This window comes from Euleptes europaea, chromosome 9 (assembly GCF_029931775.1).
Source record: "Euleptes europaea isolate rEulEur1 chromosome 9, rEulEur1.hap1, whole genome shotgun sequence".
Taxonomy (NCBI): Eukaryota; Metazoa; Chordata; class Lepidosauria; order Squamata; family Sphaerodactylidae; genus Euleptes; species Euleptes europaea.
This window is the reverse complement of record NC_079320.1, coordinates 32,457,443-32,474,576: the sequence shown is the minus strand read 5'-3', so window position 1 is coordinate 32,474,576 and position 17,134 is coordinate 32,457,443. Positions and strand designations below refer to the sequence as shown.

Here is a 17,134-nt window from a genome sequence, read left to right as displayed (position 1 = left end):
AAGCAGGGTCACAGATGCAAACGTGAAGTGTGCAATGCTTACCAGCTTCCTTGCACAACGCTGCTAGGTCTGCCCCTACATATCCATGGGCACGGTCAGCCAACTGAACCAACTCTGTTGCTGATAATGAATGAGGAACCTTGTTAAGAAGCTTGTGGAGGATTTCTAGTCGGTCTTGAGCATTGGGAACTCCAATTTCTATTTCCTTGTCAAAGCGTCCAGGTCTGCGCAGTGCTGGATCAAGTGCATGGGGCCGGTTTGTGGCTCCAAGTACCAAGAGCTGCCCTTCGTTGCCTTCCTAAATGAGTAACACAAAACAGATTTACTTTAAGTCAACAGAGAAGCCAATGGGGTATAATAAATAGACCACTGTCATGGGAGACCCAGGTTCAAGATTCCCATTCAGCCATGATGCTCGCTGCCTTAATTATAAGACAGCGTTAAGGATTGAGATAAGAACTCTGAAGCATTTCGTACACTGAAATCAAAAGAGGGTACAAAGACAGTAAAGCTGCTGTTGCTCCAATACTGCCCTAGCTGCTCTCCAGCCTGAGCTTATCCATGCTAATCAGAGACATTCAAAACATCCATGGCAGCCCTCATCCCCATTAACATGAAAGCTTCCTACAGTAATTAGGGGGTGCCAGCGGAATCTAGCTGGAACTAGTTTTCAGTGGTATAATCCCAAGCAACCCAGCAGCTGCTTAAAATCCATCCAGCAGTTTCCACCATGGTCTCCAGGCCATGATATTCCTTTACTAGATCTTTACTACTCCATGCTTTCTCCCATACATATATGCTGAAGCACGGCAGTCATTCCAACTTCTGTTTCACAGCTTCCTGGAATTGCAGAATCAAGTGCAAATTCGTAGAATGTAATTAAAAAATCCAGTTCCTTCCCAAGTATTTCCAGAGGTACAACTGTGTGGAATTCCATAATATGTTACCAAGTCCTCCGCTTCATCATAACTATTGGGACAATGATAACTATTGCAGAAGGCCTGTGGCTCAGTGGTAGAGCATCTGCTTGGCATGCAGAAGGTCCCAGATTCAATCCCTGGCATCTCCAATTAAAGGGACTAGGCAAGTAGGTGATGTGAAAGACCCCTGCCTGGGACCCTGGAGAGCTGCTGCCGGTCTGAGTAGACAATACTGACTTTGATGGACCAAAGGTGTGATTCAGTACAGTCAAAGACCAGTTTTTACAAAAAGAGATATCATAATAATTAAAACAGAATGTCTGATATTTGCTCAATAAATTGTAAATTTAGTTACAACAGCTCTTGGTAAAATAGTCTGTTTGACGTAAAAGTCATTTTAACAGCTTCTTCTGCCTTATTGCACATGCCCTAGCACAGAATCTCGCAACCTGATAGGTAATATCTTTAACAGAATCATCTAATAAGGTGGTATAGCGAACTCTGTCTCTATCTGGGAAGCTCGACAAAATTGGATCAATGAGCGTTTTGCATATGTCTTGATAAAATAGGCAGTGTAATAGCACATGTTCAACCGTTTCCACCATTCCAGATTGGCATGGTCAGAGGCGGAATTCGTAAGGGAGGCTGGCATACCTCCCGTCAAGAAGAGCAGATGGAAGGGCATTAAAACGTGCTAAGGTGAAGGCTCTCTGGTGTTTAGGGTGTCTAAGGTATAGAGATAATTTGGAGGGGCCGAAATTCTTTTACGGTTCTCCACTACTGGGACCAAGTAAGCCCTTGATCTGTCATCTTGAAGGGCAATGTCCCAAAGCCTCTGTTTGGCTATTGTTTTTGCTCCTTGATAGCCAAGATTTAGAAGAGTTGTACTTGATAAACCTAAACGTTGGAGTTTATCCTCGGTTAGATTAATCCATCTTGAGGAGAAATTATCTGCAAAGATTACGGGAGTTAAACCAGATGAGGACAATTTCATCTTTAACCAATAGGAAATGGCATGGTACCAGGCTCGTGTTTCTAATGGTACCATCCCGGCTTCCAGTCTAATCAGTGCATTTGAAATACATTGAGGGACACTGAATAGGATCTGAGAAATTTTGACTGGACTACTTCTAATTTGTGAAAACTGTTATAGAGGCATATCTGCGACCCAAACGTGAGTTGAGGGATCACTTTCCCCTAGAAGACTTTCATGGCAGAAGGTATACGGGCACCCCCTTTTGTAAGGGAGAATCTCAAAGTTGCCATGGCAGTCCTCTGGGATGTCTCAGACACTTGGGACAGCTGAGCTGACCATGAGCCAGAGGCCTGAAATGTTATGCCAAGGTATCTAAACATCTTGACTTGGTCGATCTCATGGCCGTCTATCTGCCACTTAGGTTTTCTGGTCTTGTGAGAGAAGACCATGATTTTGGTCTTAGTAAAATTAATTAATAAGTGCTCCTCTTTGCAGTAAAACGCCAGAGCTCTAAGGGCTCTTCTAAGTCCTACCTCTGTATGCGCTAAGATTACCGTGTCATCCGCATACAAGAGTGTGGAGATTGGTCTGTTTGCCATGTTGGGTGGGTGGAAATTAGGGTTAGATAGGCATCGTACCATAGAGTTTACATAAAAGTTAAAGAGCAGTGGAGCTAAAATACATCCTTGCTTCACTCCTCTTTTAACTGGTATCTTGTGTGATAAATGGCCATGGATGTTACATCTCACTGCCAAATGATTATTCTCATGAAGTGTACGTAGGAGGACAAGCAATCTCCGATCTACAGTAGAAGCTTCTAATTTTTTCCAGAGTCTGTTACGTGAGATGCTATCAAATGCCATCTTGTAATCAACAAAGGCTGCGAAAAGGCCCCCCCGCGATCTATCAGTGTATTTCTCCACCAAGTGGCGTAGAATCAGGCATTGGTCTATTATGGAACGGCCTCTTCTAAATCCAGCTTGTTCTTCTGCTAGGTGATTCAGTATAAGGCAGCTTCATGTGTTCACGTGTGATAGTGAAACAAACTGATGGGTTTCTAAATGGTTCGGTGAACTTAAGGGAGTTAATCTCAGTGGAGTTCTGGCCGATGAAAGGAAGGCTGCAGCAACAGCATTTAGATATGTTCAAACTATTTACAGACCGCAATGTTTGTTACTGTATGCCGTAAAGAACAAGGATACAAAGAAGAATTAAACAATTTCTCAAGTCCGGTTTCAGTGAAAATATCAGGCTTCAGTTTTGTAATACGGAAAGTTACCACCCCATCTTCAAAAGTGGTGCTGTAGGAAGTCTATAAAATAGTTTCCACATGAAGGCAAGCGGTACAAACACAATTATTTCATGTCACCCACACCCCAATAATTCCATCAACATCCTTTTACTTACTGATCCAATGCCATCCATCAATGTTAATAACGAAGCTACAATTCTTCTCTCAACTTCATTCTGTGCCCCTTCTCGTTTGGGACAGAGGGCATCAATTTCATCAATAAATATAATGGATGGTCGACTGAAAAGGAAAGCATTTGAATCAACACCAAAGTAAAAAACATACAAATTAAAAATATTATAGTGCAAAGTCACTCACTGACTGATTCAGTTAAATCCTAAGCAGACTTACACCCTTCTAAGCCTATTGAATTCAATGGCTCAGAAAGGTACATCTCTGATTAGGACTGCACTGACAGCAATTCACTGATAAGGTTAAGAAAAGGTTTTAGAGTACTTCATATAAATTGAAATAGAGGAATTTGATGTATTTGATCTGATTTCAGAAAAAAGTCTCAGAACCGAATCTTTTTATATTATGCCCCCGAAACAGAAAACCCAAAGGTATCAAAATGCTCAGGCACACGAGAAGCTGAAATTTGGAATATACATAGTTCAATATGGTTGTCCCTCAAATGGAGGCATCTTAAAGTTTACCTACAAATTATTTAGGCATGCTAAGCACGCATGTAGTCCAGGACACAGATTATTAGAAAAGCTTACAAGAAGGCAGCAGATTGCTGCACTTTTACCTCAGCAGCCAGAATTCTACCACAGAGCAGGACCAACCGCACTTGGGTCAGAACGTCAGGCTATCAGAGTATCTTTGTCTCTTGACACTCTTTAACCACACTATGATTTGAGAAAAGGAGACTTCTATAGTAGCAGATAGCATCAAATATGAACGCCTGTAGAAGGATAATGTCATTTACTAATTTACACATGACAAAAACAAGCTAATATGCTCACAAGGAATAGGGCTGGAATTCAGTTATGAAAACTTTTCACCCCTTAACATATGTATACGCATATGTATAAATGGCCAAAAAATAAAATGCATCATGTAATTCCATGATGATTCCATGGTTGTGGTAGTAACATACTATGCACCAAGTGATACTGCCATTTTCTCGCTTGAAATTGTAGAGTTGTCACCAGATTACTAGAGATCTCCATACATTTCTTGTATTAACGCTATCACAACGTGTCTAGCAAATCCTTTTTCAGCTGTAAAGAACCCAGGTATATTTTGGATCAATTCACAAAGGACTTCAGGAATCTCAACTGCACAATGACACAGCAGGCTTTGGTCTACCTCTGGAGCACAAAGAGCACCAAAGACACAAGAAACTTAGCTGTATCTAGGTTTCTAAGGGTGAACATCATTTATTTATACTCCACCTTTCTCACTGGGACTCAAAGTAGATTACACAGTCAATACAATCAACAGGATGGGGCATCCAGTACACAATGCAATAGGATTTGGATTGCAGAAATCTGCACCCAAGCAGAAATCTGAACTGAACTGAAAGAAGACAGACTGCCATGGACCTAAGCCCAATTGAAATGTGTGGTTAATTCAAAATAAGAATAAGAAGAGTTGGTTTTTATATGCTGACTTTCACTACCACTTAAGGAAGAATCAAACTGGCTTACAATCACCTTTCCTTCCCCTCCCCACAAGACACCCTGTGAGGTAGGTGAGGCTGAGAGAGCTCTAAGAGAGCTGTGACTAGCCCAAGGTCACCCTGCTGGTTTCATGTGAAGGAGTGGGGAGACAAATCCAGTTCACCAGATTAGCCTCTGCCACTCATGTGGAGGAGTGGGGAATCAAACCCGGTTCTCCAGATCAGAGTCCACCGCTCCAAACCGCTGCTCTTAACCACTACACCTCGCTGGATCTGGATAAGTGCGTAAACCCTTTCACTTTACAGAGACGCTTGCAAACTCAATATGGATCTAGAAAGCAAACCTAGGCTGCATCAGCACACTGTTGAATATTGTTCTATAGCAAACATTTGCAACTGGATTGGATTCTCCACACAGGATAGCCAGTTGCAATTTATTTTTGGAAGGTTTCTATGCTGCCTTTCTGAAGAACCTGCCTGAGACAGCTCACAAAACCCAGCCACAGCATTAAAAAGCAGCAAACAATGGCTATAGTGCAACAAGAGTGCAATATGTGTGAATGTGTGAATGGACCCCTGGGCTCTTGCCTAACAAGATAAAAACACCTGTTACTGTGAGTCTTCAGAGTTTTCTAGCTTCTTTGAAAATGAGCCTAAAATATCACACTAAAAAAAACCCTGTGATTTAAGAATGCAAGTCTTCCAGATACTGCCTGGAAGCCCACAAACTAGGCATGAAAAAGAATAGTCCTCCTTCCTCATTGAGCCAGCGTGGTGTAGTGGTTAAGAGTGGTGGTTTGGAGCGGTGGACTCTCATCTGGAGAACCAGGTTTGATTCCCCACTCCTCCAAGTGAGCAGTGGACGCTAATCTGGTGAACTGGGTTGGTTTCCCCACTCCTGCACATGAAGCCAGCTGGGTGACCTTGGGCGAGTCATGCTCTCTCAGCCCCACCTACCTCACAGGGTATCTGTTGTGGGGAGGGGAGGGGAAGGTGATTGTAGGCCAGTTTGAGTCTCCCTTAAGCGGCAGAGAAAGTCGGCATATAAAAACCAACTCTTCTTCTCATTGTTTACCCCTCACAATCTGACATTCAAAGTCATACTGACTCTGGGAGACTCCATGTAGCTATCCTGGTTAAAGTACAATGGTCACTGATAGACCCTAGCCTCCAAAAAAATGTGTAATCTTTTTTTAAGACATCTCAGACATCATCGTATCTTGTGGTGGCGAGTTCTGTAAGTTCATTAGGCATTGTTTGAAGAAGTACTTTCTAATATCTGTCCAGAACCTACAGTTCATCAATGAAAGAGGGAGGAAAAATCTCCTTTTCACAGCAGTCATAAGCTTATAAACCTCTATTCTTACAGGGACTCCAGGACATGAAACAAACACTTCAATGGCTTGTCTATGAAGCTTAACCCACTGAACCACCTGGGATCTGAAGTAACTTCTCTGTGAAGACAAAAGCATACCATAAAGCAGCTTCTGAAAATATGCGTCGTAATCTGGCTTCACTCTCTCCATAAAACCTGCAACAAAATCAAGAACACTTGGAGTCAGCAAAGTAGTTAGTTTATTATACAGTCAACAGGCCTTTAAGATTCAAGAGTTAAAACAGAATGTTAGAATTATTAAAATTTGACTGGCAGAGTTATTTCTTCATCTGGGATCTTATTGCAATGGCTACGTTAAAAAAACACTGCCACTCTTCCAGTAATATGTACGTCCTCACCATCCAGAAGCAAGGTAACTAGCTGTTCTGCTATGTAATGGTTAATTCCAGACCAAGTTTGGAAATACTCCGGTTCAAATCCCCACTAAGCTATGAAATACAGTGGGTGACCCTGGATCAGTCACTCTTTCAACCTAGTTTCAGAGGATAGCCGAGTTGGTCTGCCGTATTGGTCTGACAAAGGGAGCTTTGACTCTCGAAACCTTATCCCCCGAAAACCTTGTTGATCTCTGGACTACTGGACTCAAATCAAACTGTTCTCTTAACCTAATGCACCTCAGACGGTTGTTATGAGGATAAAATGGAAATGATAAACCATTCAATTCCTTCAAATGAGAGATAAGATAGAGCGTAATTACATTATACATAAAGTAAGTCCCCTGTGCAAGCACCGGGTCATTGCTGACCCATGGGGTGACGTCACATCCAGACGTTTACTAGGCAGACATTGTTTACGGGGTGGTTTGCCAGTTCCTGCCCCAGTCATCTTCCCTTTACCCCCAAGCAAGCTGGGTCCTCATTTGACCAACCTCGGAAGGATGGAAGGCTGAGTCAACCTTGAGCTGGCTACCTGAAACCGACTTCCGTTGGGATCGAACTCAGGTCGTGAGCAGAGCTTGGACTGCAGTACTGCAGCTTACCATTTTGTGCCACGGGGCTCTTACATTATACATAGGCTGGCATTTATCTATGCAATCCTCCAAATTGGGACACACTCAATTTACCACAAAAACTTTCATATGAGAAATTATTACTAATTCCTTCAATTCCATTTGCAGAAGTAGAAATGACCTATTTCCATGGAGGACTCAGAGATCCCTTTCTTGCTCTTTAGCCTCTTCAGTATCAGCATCTACCAAGTACAGTTGGGAGTACCAGGATAACACAGCAGATATAAATAAAATTAGGCAGAACTTACTTGCTAATAATTTCAGGACCATTAATTGTAGTGACATGGGCTCCAGCCTCATTTGCAACTGCTCTGGCTATCAGTGTCTTCCCAGTACCTGGGGGGCCATACAGTAGCACTCCTCGAGGTGGTGGGATTCCTTGAAAGAAACAGAGATGTAGAGAAGAGTCCGTGCTTATATCTGCACTATATACTGAGGAAAAACATGTTATGGACTGACAGAACTTTAAAAAAATTATCAGTACAACAAGCAATTGCATAGTTCATATGTCTGATAATTTCATCGCATAGCTTCTTTATTTTTTTAAATCCAACATTTTCAAGGAACAGGTTAATGGGCATAACATATTTTTGTTATTGGCATTTTTAAAGACCATTGCTTGTTTTTACCTAATTTTTTTGAAGTGCAAAAACTGGTTTTTAGTGACATGTATTGTAATTCCTATCTTTATTTGCATTGACTCACTCAGTGTAACCTGACCTGAGTCCAAGTTAGGAAGACTATAAATAACATCAACAAATAAAATAAATTTTAATGTACTACTAACATGCAACTCTAAGGCTGTAACCTTATACAAACTTACTCAGGAGTAACATCCATTGATCAAGTAACATGCACGGAATTGGTTTTCAATTGTTGCACAGTTTCACAACAGACCAAAGTTAAGCATTTAAAAGTCCCACTGATTTCAATGGGAGAGCCTCAAGTATACGTTTAATTCTCCTACTGAAGCCAACAAGGCTTTAAAATGCTTAATGCTTTCTGGATCATACCATCTTCTAACTGAAAAACTGAAAAGAAGATTCCAAACCAAAAAAGAAATCTATCTGAACCTCACACCTATTACCGTATTTTTCGCTCCATAACACGCACCTGACCATAAGACGCACCTAGTTTTTAGAAGAGAAAACAAGAAAAATCTGAGTCGCTCTCCTCCTCCATGGAAGCCAGGGTCTCTCACTCTGACTGATGTCAGCTAGAGGACTCCTGACCACTCTCCTCCTCGGCCTCCGCTCTGTTGTTCCGGCGTGCCCAGCCAGCTCTGTGCAGCCCCAGCCGCCTTCCAGCTGCCCGTCGGGGCGGGGAACGCCTGCTCGCGTCGTTCCGGCGCGCCCAGCCAGCTCTGTGCGGCCCCGCCCACCTCCCAGCTGGCCGTCGGGGCGGGGAATGCCTGCTCGCGTTGTTCCGGCGCGCCCAGCTAGCTCTGTGCGGCCCCGCCCGCCTCCCAGCTGGCCGTGGGGGCGGGGAACGCCTGCTTGCGTCATTCCGGCGCGCCCAGCCAGTTGATCTTCCCCGGCTTCTGCGGGCCGTCCGGGCTGCTTGGCTCCTGCTCTGGATGGACCAGTCTAGGGTCCGTCTCGGGACACACATTCACTCCATAAGACGCACAGACATTTCCCCTCACTTTTGAGGAGGAAAAAAGTGTGTCTTATGGAGCGAAAAATACGGTAGTCACTGTTAATAATCTGATGTTGTACAATACACAATTTCTTGCCATTAAAGATTCCATCAGCATGGTTGTCTTAGTGATCTCCAACTACTATGTGGTGAAATGTGTACATGAAATCCTGTCCACATGGTTAGAGTGGGTGAACACATGAAGCTGTCTTACACTGAATCAGACCCTTGGTCCATCAAAGTCAATATTGTCTACTCAGACTAGCAGCAGTTCTCCAGAATCTCATGCAGAGGTCTTTCACATCACCTACTGCTTGATCGTTTAACTGGAGACGCCGGGAATTGAACTTGGGACCTTCTGCATGCCAAGCAGATGCTCTACCACTGAGCCCCTATGAACACAAACACAGAACAGAAGGGGTGTCCCTGGAATAGTGAAGTATGCATACGACGAACTTGTTTGAATTAAATGGTGAACACCAACTAGATTTCAACTCCCACTGTCCTTCTCCTGAGGAAGAAACCAACAACATAAGAACGGCCCTGCTGGATCAGACCAAGGCCCATCACGTCCAGCAGTCTGTTCACACAGTAGCCAACCAGGTGCCTCTAGGAAGCCACAAACAAGACGAGTGCAGCAGCACCATCCTGCCTGTGTTCCACCGCACCCAAAATAATAGGCATGCTCCTCTGATACTAGAGAGAATAGGTATGCAGCATGACTAGTATCCATTCTAAGTAATAGCCATGAATACCCCTCTCCTCCATGAATATGTCCACTCCCCTCTTAAAGCCCTCCAAGCTGGCAGCCATCACCACATCACTCAAAATGTGTCGGATATTTAATTCTCGCAAAACAGCTGATACCAAAAAAACAAAAACAAATGGTGAATAAGAAGCTGAGAACCTGAGAACATTTCAGTTATCATGAAGGATTCAATGCAATCTTGATACTGAAATGTATGCATTGGTTTGTTTGTTTTTAAATACACCTGACATCTACACAATTCAATCATTCATAAAGTTAAAGGCAGAGAACAGGAACACCACAAGATTTAGCATTACCTGGCATTATTCAAGGGCATACAAAAAGAGACACATGAAGCTCCTTTATTCTGAGTCAGACCACTGGTTTACCAAGGTCAATATTTTGGCAGGACCTATCATATCACCTGCTCACTACCTGAACCTTTTAACTGGAGATACCAGGAATGGAACGTGGTACCATTTGTGTACTCCAACAACCAGGCCACAGCACCTCCCAAGTAATTCAAAAAATAAGAAGTGGTACAGTGAAAAAAGATGTACCACTGGGAAAGGAACTCAAAACTGGGCCTTGTCCTATCTGCGGAAAATTTAAGCTAATGAACAACAGTAATTTGAAACTGAGAGGTCCACTTCACAGATATCTTACCATAATTTCTAAACAGGGCAGGATTCTTCAGAGGAAGTTCAATTATTTCTCTTATGGTTTTTAGCTGGTTACCGAGTCCACCTATTGAATCGTAGGTCACCTTTGGTTCAGGATTGCACTCTTCTATGACTTTAGTCTGAGATCCAATGAAATTGATCCGAGTCCTTGAAGAAATGAAGTAAAAGGTATCAGAGTTCAGCGGCACTCCTTTTTCACCAGTCCGCAGCGCTGCTCCATCCGTCAGGAATTGCTCACTTAATGTTGTCGATGCAGAATGAGGAATGGAGGTGCCAACGTCGTCACTGAAGGAGTTGCTCTCATCTGTGTTTTCGCTGCACGCCACAGTTTCTATGGAATTGTCAACTGATGCACTGTGATCCAGATGCTTACATGGGGTGCTCGTGGATGCTCTGTGATGGTCTCCTAGGGCCAGTTTGCCAAGCTGCGTAGATAAGTCCAAATCACTGGAGTCAAAATTGGAATTCTCCACGGATGTGTGCATCTGCTTAAAAATGGAGCCGCCTTGCATTTCAAGCAGAAGTCCATCTGTTCCTTTCACCTTCATCACCATCAGGTTGCAACACCTGCCGTAGAAAGTTACTTGCAGGATATTGCCTGGTAAAATAATCTTTCCATCTACGAGAAAGAAAAAAGCAGAAAGAGATTTTTTAAAGTCTATCCAAATGCTTCCCCCCCCCCACATCATCCTAGCTTACATAACATAGTGATAGGGAGCACTGAGAAAGGGAAACATGAAATAGATGACAGAAGGAAAAATATTTGCTGTCATGATGAGGAAATGCAGGGGACCCTGGGCCCATTAGCCTGGGAACCAAGCAATAAAATCCTTGGATTTCAGACAGAAGAGATGGTTCCCCTTTATGGAGACAAATAGGCAGAACAGTGATATTCATTTGCTCACCAGCCAGGAAGAGCCAAGATGTTGCTTTTTGGATATCCTGAGTTAGAGCCATAAAAATTGAGGACGTGCTACTGGTGGTGATTGGGTGAATGTGAATGGAAGGAAATGTGGGGACTGAGCCCCCATTTCCAGACAGGTCAAAGAGGAACCCTTCACAGCTGGGAGAGAGAGGTAAAAACCCTAACACACTCTGGGAAAGGATGGAAGGCTGAGTCAACTTTGAGCTGGCTACCTGAATCCGACTTCCGTCGGAATTGAACTCAGGTTACGAGCAGTTTCTGACTGCAGTACTGCAGCTTACCACTGTGCGCCACGAGGCACTATGTTACATTACTGATAAAATGTTACTAATAAGCCAGAATATTAAAACATTACTAATAAACCTGAGTATTATTATTTTATTGTAGAATCCTGAACTTCTCACATATATTCGGTGAGAAGGGGGGGGACCATTTTTGCTAGTACACATAGATGACAATAGTTAATTTTGGGATTTTTTAAAAGAAACTAAGGTCTCTCTTAGAACAGCATATTGCACAGAATGGCAAACAAACTTAAGTCCTTACCTAGATTTCTCAGAATACTACTAGACAATTCTTCAGCATTAAGACAGGAATCTTCATCCCTGGAAACGTAAGAAAATTACACCTTTGCAACATGGAACTATATGCTTCATAATTACAATCCTACATTGACTAATGTGACAAGTAAAATGTTATATTTGTTTTCAAAATAGTTCATCATACGCAGCTTGTCAGACAACAGTCTGCAAATCTACTAAACATGCCCACGAACTTGAAACACGTACAAAGGATTCTGATGTACTATTTCCCTTTTTTGCAGATTTTGGAAAATACCATCCCAAAGAATATGCAGGTTATTTCTAGATACCAGTTTACCGCCCAACTGACTGCATGATCAGCTGTAGTGCTTTGTTAGCAGTCCGTCAAAAGAAGAGGCATGATGTCGCAAGGGCTCTGGGCAACTATCTCACTGCACTGGAACTCCACGGCATAACTGGGTCTGCTATTTGGATTAAAACTGAACACAGTCATCATGGGGCCTGCAGGTGTGACATGTACTCATTTGGTAAACAGGACGCTCAAAACTTTTCCTCTGAGAAGTTCTCAGATCCTTCAAATAAATTTACACAACAGAGGGCGCTCTCAGCTCAGTAACTGAAAGCATTTTCAGATCTATTCTCTGATTATGAGGAATGCAGGTTAACTAGCCTGGAAATTAAGGACGAATTTCAAGCCACCCTGCAACGCAATGCCCCAAATCTTGCTAATGTTAACACACCGTTGCCTTCTTTATCCCCGATATCTCAATTAGGACGTCCCTTCAAATGCACTCCTTGGACTGTTCATGCTGTACCTCTCTTCCAAACCTACCTAAGCACTTCTCTTTCTTTATTGTTATTTGTTCCCAAGCCCTAAGTATAATACTCTGCATGTCCAGCCAGACTATCCTATTGCCTGAATAAATGTCATTCGCCCAATTTTCTATGATGGGCGTAAAATTGATGTGACTGGTATGCGCACCACCACCGTTTCAACATATAGAAAAATGCGGTCCTCGAAACCATTACGTGTAATAAAATGCACCTCCTGCTCACACTACAATCAGTCCAAGGGATACTGAAAAATGCAGGTAGGTCAACATACCTCAGCTTTATCTCTACTTCTTCAGCCTGCACCACGGCACCAATCACAGGTTGGACAATGACCCCATCACCAGGTACCACTCTCAGATTTTTCTGTGTAGCTCTGCTTAGGCCTAACTTCCCACCTGGAAAGCCCGCAACCGGCCACGCAGTACAAACCTATTCAATATACCACGAAAACATAACCAGAAATTAACAAATCTTGAATTCCTTCCTCAAAATTAAAACACACACACAAAACACATTACAAAGGCAGTGTACCCTTCACACATTTGGGATGACCCAGGTATGCACACAGCCCTGTGAACAAATAACTGCCGGGGCTGCCTAACTAATCTCTGATGCTCCATTTTCTGGATGAAGAAGAAAAGATGTGGCAGCAATACAGAGAGCTGACATGGAGTGTGGGGGGATGCATTTGCATTTGTTTATTAACTTTATTTATACCCTGCTTTTCCCCCCAATGGGGATTCAAAGTGGCTTAGAACATCATTCTCCCCACCTCCATTTCCTCACAACAACCACCTGTGAGGTAGGTTAGCTTGAGAGAACATGTTTGGCCCAAAGTCACCCAGCAAGCTCTCAGGATCCCAATCTAACACTGTGGCTGCAATCCGAAGAACATTTTCTGGGGACTAAAAGGGGCCTTGCTTCTGAGCAGACTTATGTAGGACTGCTTCCAGAATCCTCTATGCCACACTGGCTCTTAAGAACTCTGGAGGAAAAAGTTTAATGGCTGAGCTTGGGAAAGGGAAGAAACCAAGACTGACAGGATAAGGGAAGAAGCTCTGCCTTGCTATGAAAAGTCATGGCTCTCTTCCAAATGTTAAAAAAAAGTCCAGGTTTTTTTTCACAAAGGGAAAAAAGATGCATTCGTGTCTATATTTTACACTACAAAAATTAACGTAACAGTGCCACATAGGAAAAAAGTCATTTAAAAGTCCCTGTATTTAACTGTGCCATATCAGAACAGCAAGTTTGAAAGCTCTTTAACGTGTTTCGTAAGTACATATTTATTCCCCCCATTGTTTTTTTTAATCTTAAAAAAAGTCTCACCTCTTGTTTTCCGTTTTTACCAGTAAGTAGGACTGGTCGCCCTATGCAGATATTTCCTGATTTCATGCTGCCGAGGGCCAACTGTGCAAGAGATTTTCTGTACACTTTAGGAACTTTGTCATCTGCTAAAATAAAATAAAAGTAAACATTTTCCAAGTACATTATTTACGTCTGCCAGATTATCTCTAGCAATAGGTTTTCCAAAGGAAAGAATCATAAACAACAGAACATTGTGTTTATTATGCTACAGAAATTAGTGTATCTAAATCAGTGTCAGAAACCTTGTAAATTTCTGGCTATTGTAATCTACCATAGCAAGGTGCAGTACTGTGAGACAGGGGAACATGTCTTGGTTATGGAACATGCATGGCTGTCGCTTCCAAATAGCGAGGAATCAACATATCTATTTGTCGTGTATTAGGATCTACCCTCCAGTTTCACAACAGCTCCAGCACAGTAACTGTTTTCCAAGCATTTGCTTGGCAACTACACAGCAACGCTCAGAATACAAACCAAAAGAACGTTAAAACGAATATATTGTGCTTAGAATTTGAGAGCCAGCGAATTGCTGCCATCAAACCGCGATGGCAGGGAGGGAGCATAAAAATCATAAAACTAACTGGGTAGTCCTGAGGCACTCACTCTCAAACCCTGCCTAGCCTACCTCTCAGGGTTGTTGTAAGCATAAAACGCTGGGGGGGGAGAATTATCACAGGAGGGACACAGTTGTGTGTGTTAAGTGCCACCAAGTCGCTTCCGACTCATGGCGACCCTATGAATCAATGTCCTCCACAATGTCCTATCTTTCACAGTGGGTAGCCGTGTTAGTCTGTCTGCAGTAGTAGAAAAGAGCAAGAGTCCAGGAGCACCTTAAAGACTAACAAAAATATTTTCTGGTAGGGTGTGAGCTTTCGTGAGCCGCAGCTCACAAAAATATTTTCTGGTAGGGTAGGAGCTTTCGTGGCTCACGAAAGCTCATACCCTGCCAGAAAATATTTTTGTTAGTCTTTAAGGTGCTACTGGACTCTTGCTCTTTTCTACTAATGTCCTATCTTTGACAGCCTTGCTCAGATCTTGCAAGTTGAAGGCTGTGGCTTCTTTTATTGAGTCCATCCACCTCTTGTCGGGCCTTCCTCTTTTCCTGCTGCCCTCCACTTTTCCTAGCACGACTGTCTTTGCCAGCGACTCTTGCCTTCTCATCACGTGACCAAAACACGACCGCCTCAGTGAGAGCCGAATTAAGTCAGAGCGCCTCCCCAGAACGAGGCTGGCAAACCGTCGCGCCTCCCCAGAGCGAGGCTGGCCAACCGTCGCGGACTCGGCGCGAGGCTCGAGCCCGTCCCGGTCGAAGAGCGCCTGCGCGCTCCCACCTTTCTCCGCGAGGTCCGCCGCCGCCAAACTCAGCCGCGCCGAAGCCGCCGGGAGGCCGTCGGGGGAAGCCAGCGGGGAAGCGCTCCCCGGGGGAGGCCGCCCGCGGCTTTTCCTCCGGGAGGAGGAAGAGGAAGAGGAAGACATGCCGGCAAAGGAGGCTGAGCCGGCGGCGCCCCCACGCGCCAGAGCCGGAGCTGAGCGGGAGAGGGCGGCAGCCGCTCAAAGAGACGAGAGGGCGTCGCGGCGAGGACCGCCTTCACTTCCGAACCCGGAAGTAGCTGCCGTCCTCCATATGCGTGGCAGTCCGCATGCGGAAATCGTGGTATGTCGAGGGCGCGTCCTCTCAGTCCTCTTTTTCTTTGCAGCGGTTTAAATAATCGTGTCCTCTATCCCCCCAGCCCCCAAAAAAAGAATATAAGCCCTGCTGGATCAGACCAAGGCCCATCACGTCCAGCAGTCTGTTCACACAGTGGCCCAACCAGGTGCCTCTAGGAAGCCCTCAAACCCCCCAGCAGCACCATCCTGCCTGTGTTCCACCGCACCCAAAATAATAGGCATGCTCCTCTGATACTAGAGAGAATAGGTATGCAGCATGACTAGTATAACTAATAGCCATGAATACCCCTCTCCTCCATAGTAGAAAAGGGCAAGAGTCCACTAGCACCTTAAAAGACTAACAAAAATATTGTCGAAGGCTTTCGCGGTCAGAGTTCATTGGTTCTTGTAGGTTATCCGGGCTGTGTAACCGTGGTCTTGGAATTTTCTTTCCTGACATTGGCGAAACGCCAGGAAAGAAAATTCCAAGACCACGGTTACACAGCCCGGATAACCTACAAGAACCAACTAACAAAAATATTTTCTGGTAGGGCATGAGCTTTCGTGAGCCACAGAAAAGAGCAAGAGTCCAGTAGTACCTTAAAGACTAACAAATATATATTTTCTGGTAGGGTATGAGCTTTCGTGAGCCACAGCTCACTTCTTCAGATACAGCTAGAATGTGAATCCATCTGTCTTTAAGTAGAGGAGAGTGATTCACATCACAGATGGATTCACATTCTAGCTGTATCTGAAGAAGTGAGCTGTGGCTCACGAAAGCTCATACCCTACCAGAAAATATTTTTGTGGCTCACGAAAGCTCTTACCCTACCAGAAAATATTTTTGTTAGTCTTTAAGGTGCTACCGGACTCTTGCCCTTTTCTACTACTGCAGACAGACTAACACGGCTACCCACTGGGAATTACCCTCTCCTCCATGAATATGTCCACTCCCCTCTGAAAGCCCTCCAAGCTGGCAGCCCTCACCACATCCTGGGGCAGGGAGTTCCACAATTTAACTATGCGTTGTGTAAAGCAATATTTCCTTTTATCAGTTTTGAATCTCTCACCCTCCAGCTTCAGCAGATGACCCCGCGTTCTGGTATTATGAGGGAGGGAGAGAAAAAGCTCAGACAAAGGTGTCTTTTTTTATCTCCTTATAAGGATCTCACCTATGATCTGCAATCAGGAAACGCCAGTCTCTCTATAAAACTCTCCCTGCAGTGGCGAGAGGTCCTGTCTCCTGCTTCCTCCCTGCCACGTTCTAGGAGTACTTCACCTAGAGTTTTAAAAAAGAAAAACCGAACTTCGGCAGTCCTACACTGGCGCGTCTGATTTAAAATAGAGCTGGTTTTCTTTACTACTTTCGCACATCCTGAAACATGCACTTTCAATCCACTTTGAATGCACTTTGCAGCTGGATTTTACAGTGTGAAACGCCAAAATCCATGTGCAAACGATCTTTAAGGTGTACTGAAAATGGATTGACAGTGCATTATTTAGGATGTGTGACAGTAATGAGAAATACGCACA

General features: G+C 43.9%; 1 protein-coding gene across 1 annotated transcript in view; it reads right to left on the bottom strand.

Annotated features, from left to right (window-relative positions):
- The window catches only part of AFG2A (AFG2 AAA ATPase homolog A), a 202,726-nt gene extending 187,296 nt beyond the window's left edge, over positions 1–15,430 (bottom strand). Inside the window, exons 1-9 of the mRNA XM_056855033.1 lie at positions 15,286–15,430; positions 13,916–14,040; positions 12,861–13,018; positions 11,760–11,818; positions 10,272–10,907; positions 7,468–7,597; positions 6,289–6,345; positions 3,304–3,427; positions 43–298 (exon numbers count right to left, since the gene is read on the bottom strand). Of these exons, the coding sequence (XP_056711011.1) occupies positions 43–298; positions 3,304–3,427; positions 6,289–6,345; positions 7,468–7,597; positions 10,272–10,907; positions 11,760–11,818; positions 12,861–13,018; positions 13,916–14,040; positions 15,286–15,430 (1,690 nt within the window). The remainder of the gene's footprint in view (positions 1–42; positions 299–3,303; positions 3,428–6,288; positions 6,346–7,467; positions 7,598–10,271; positions 10,908–11,759; positions 11,819–12,860; positions 13,019–13,915; positions 14,041–15,285) is intronic.
- Positions 15,431–17,134: the final 1,704 nt, after the last annotated feature.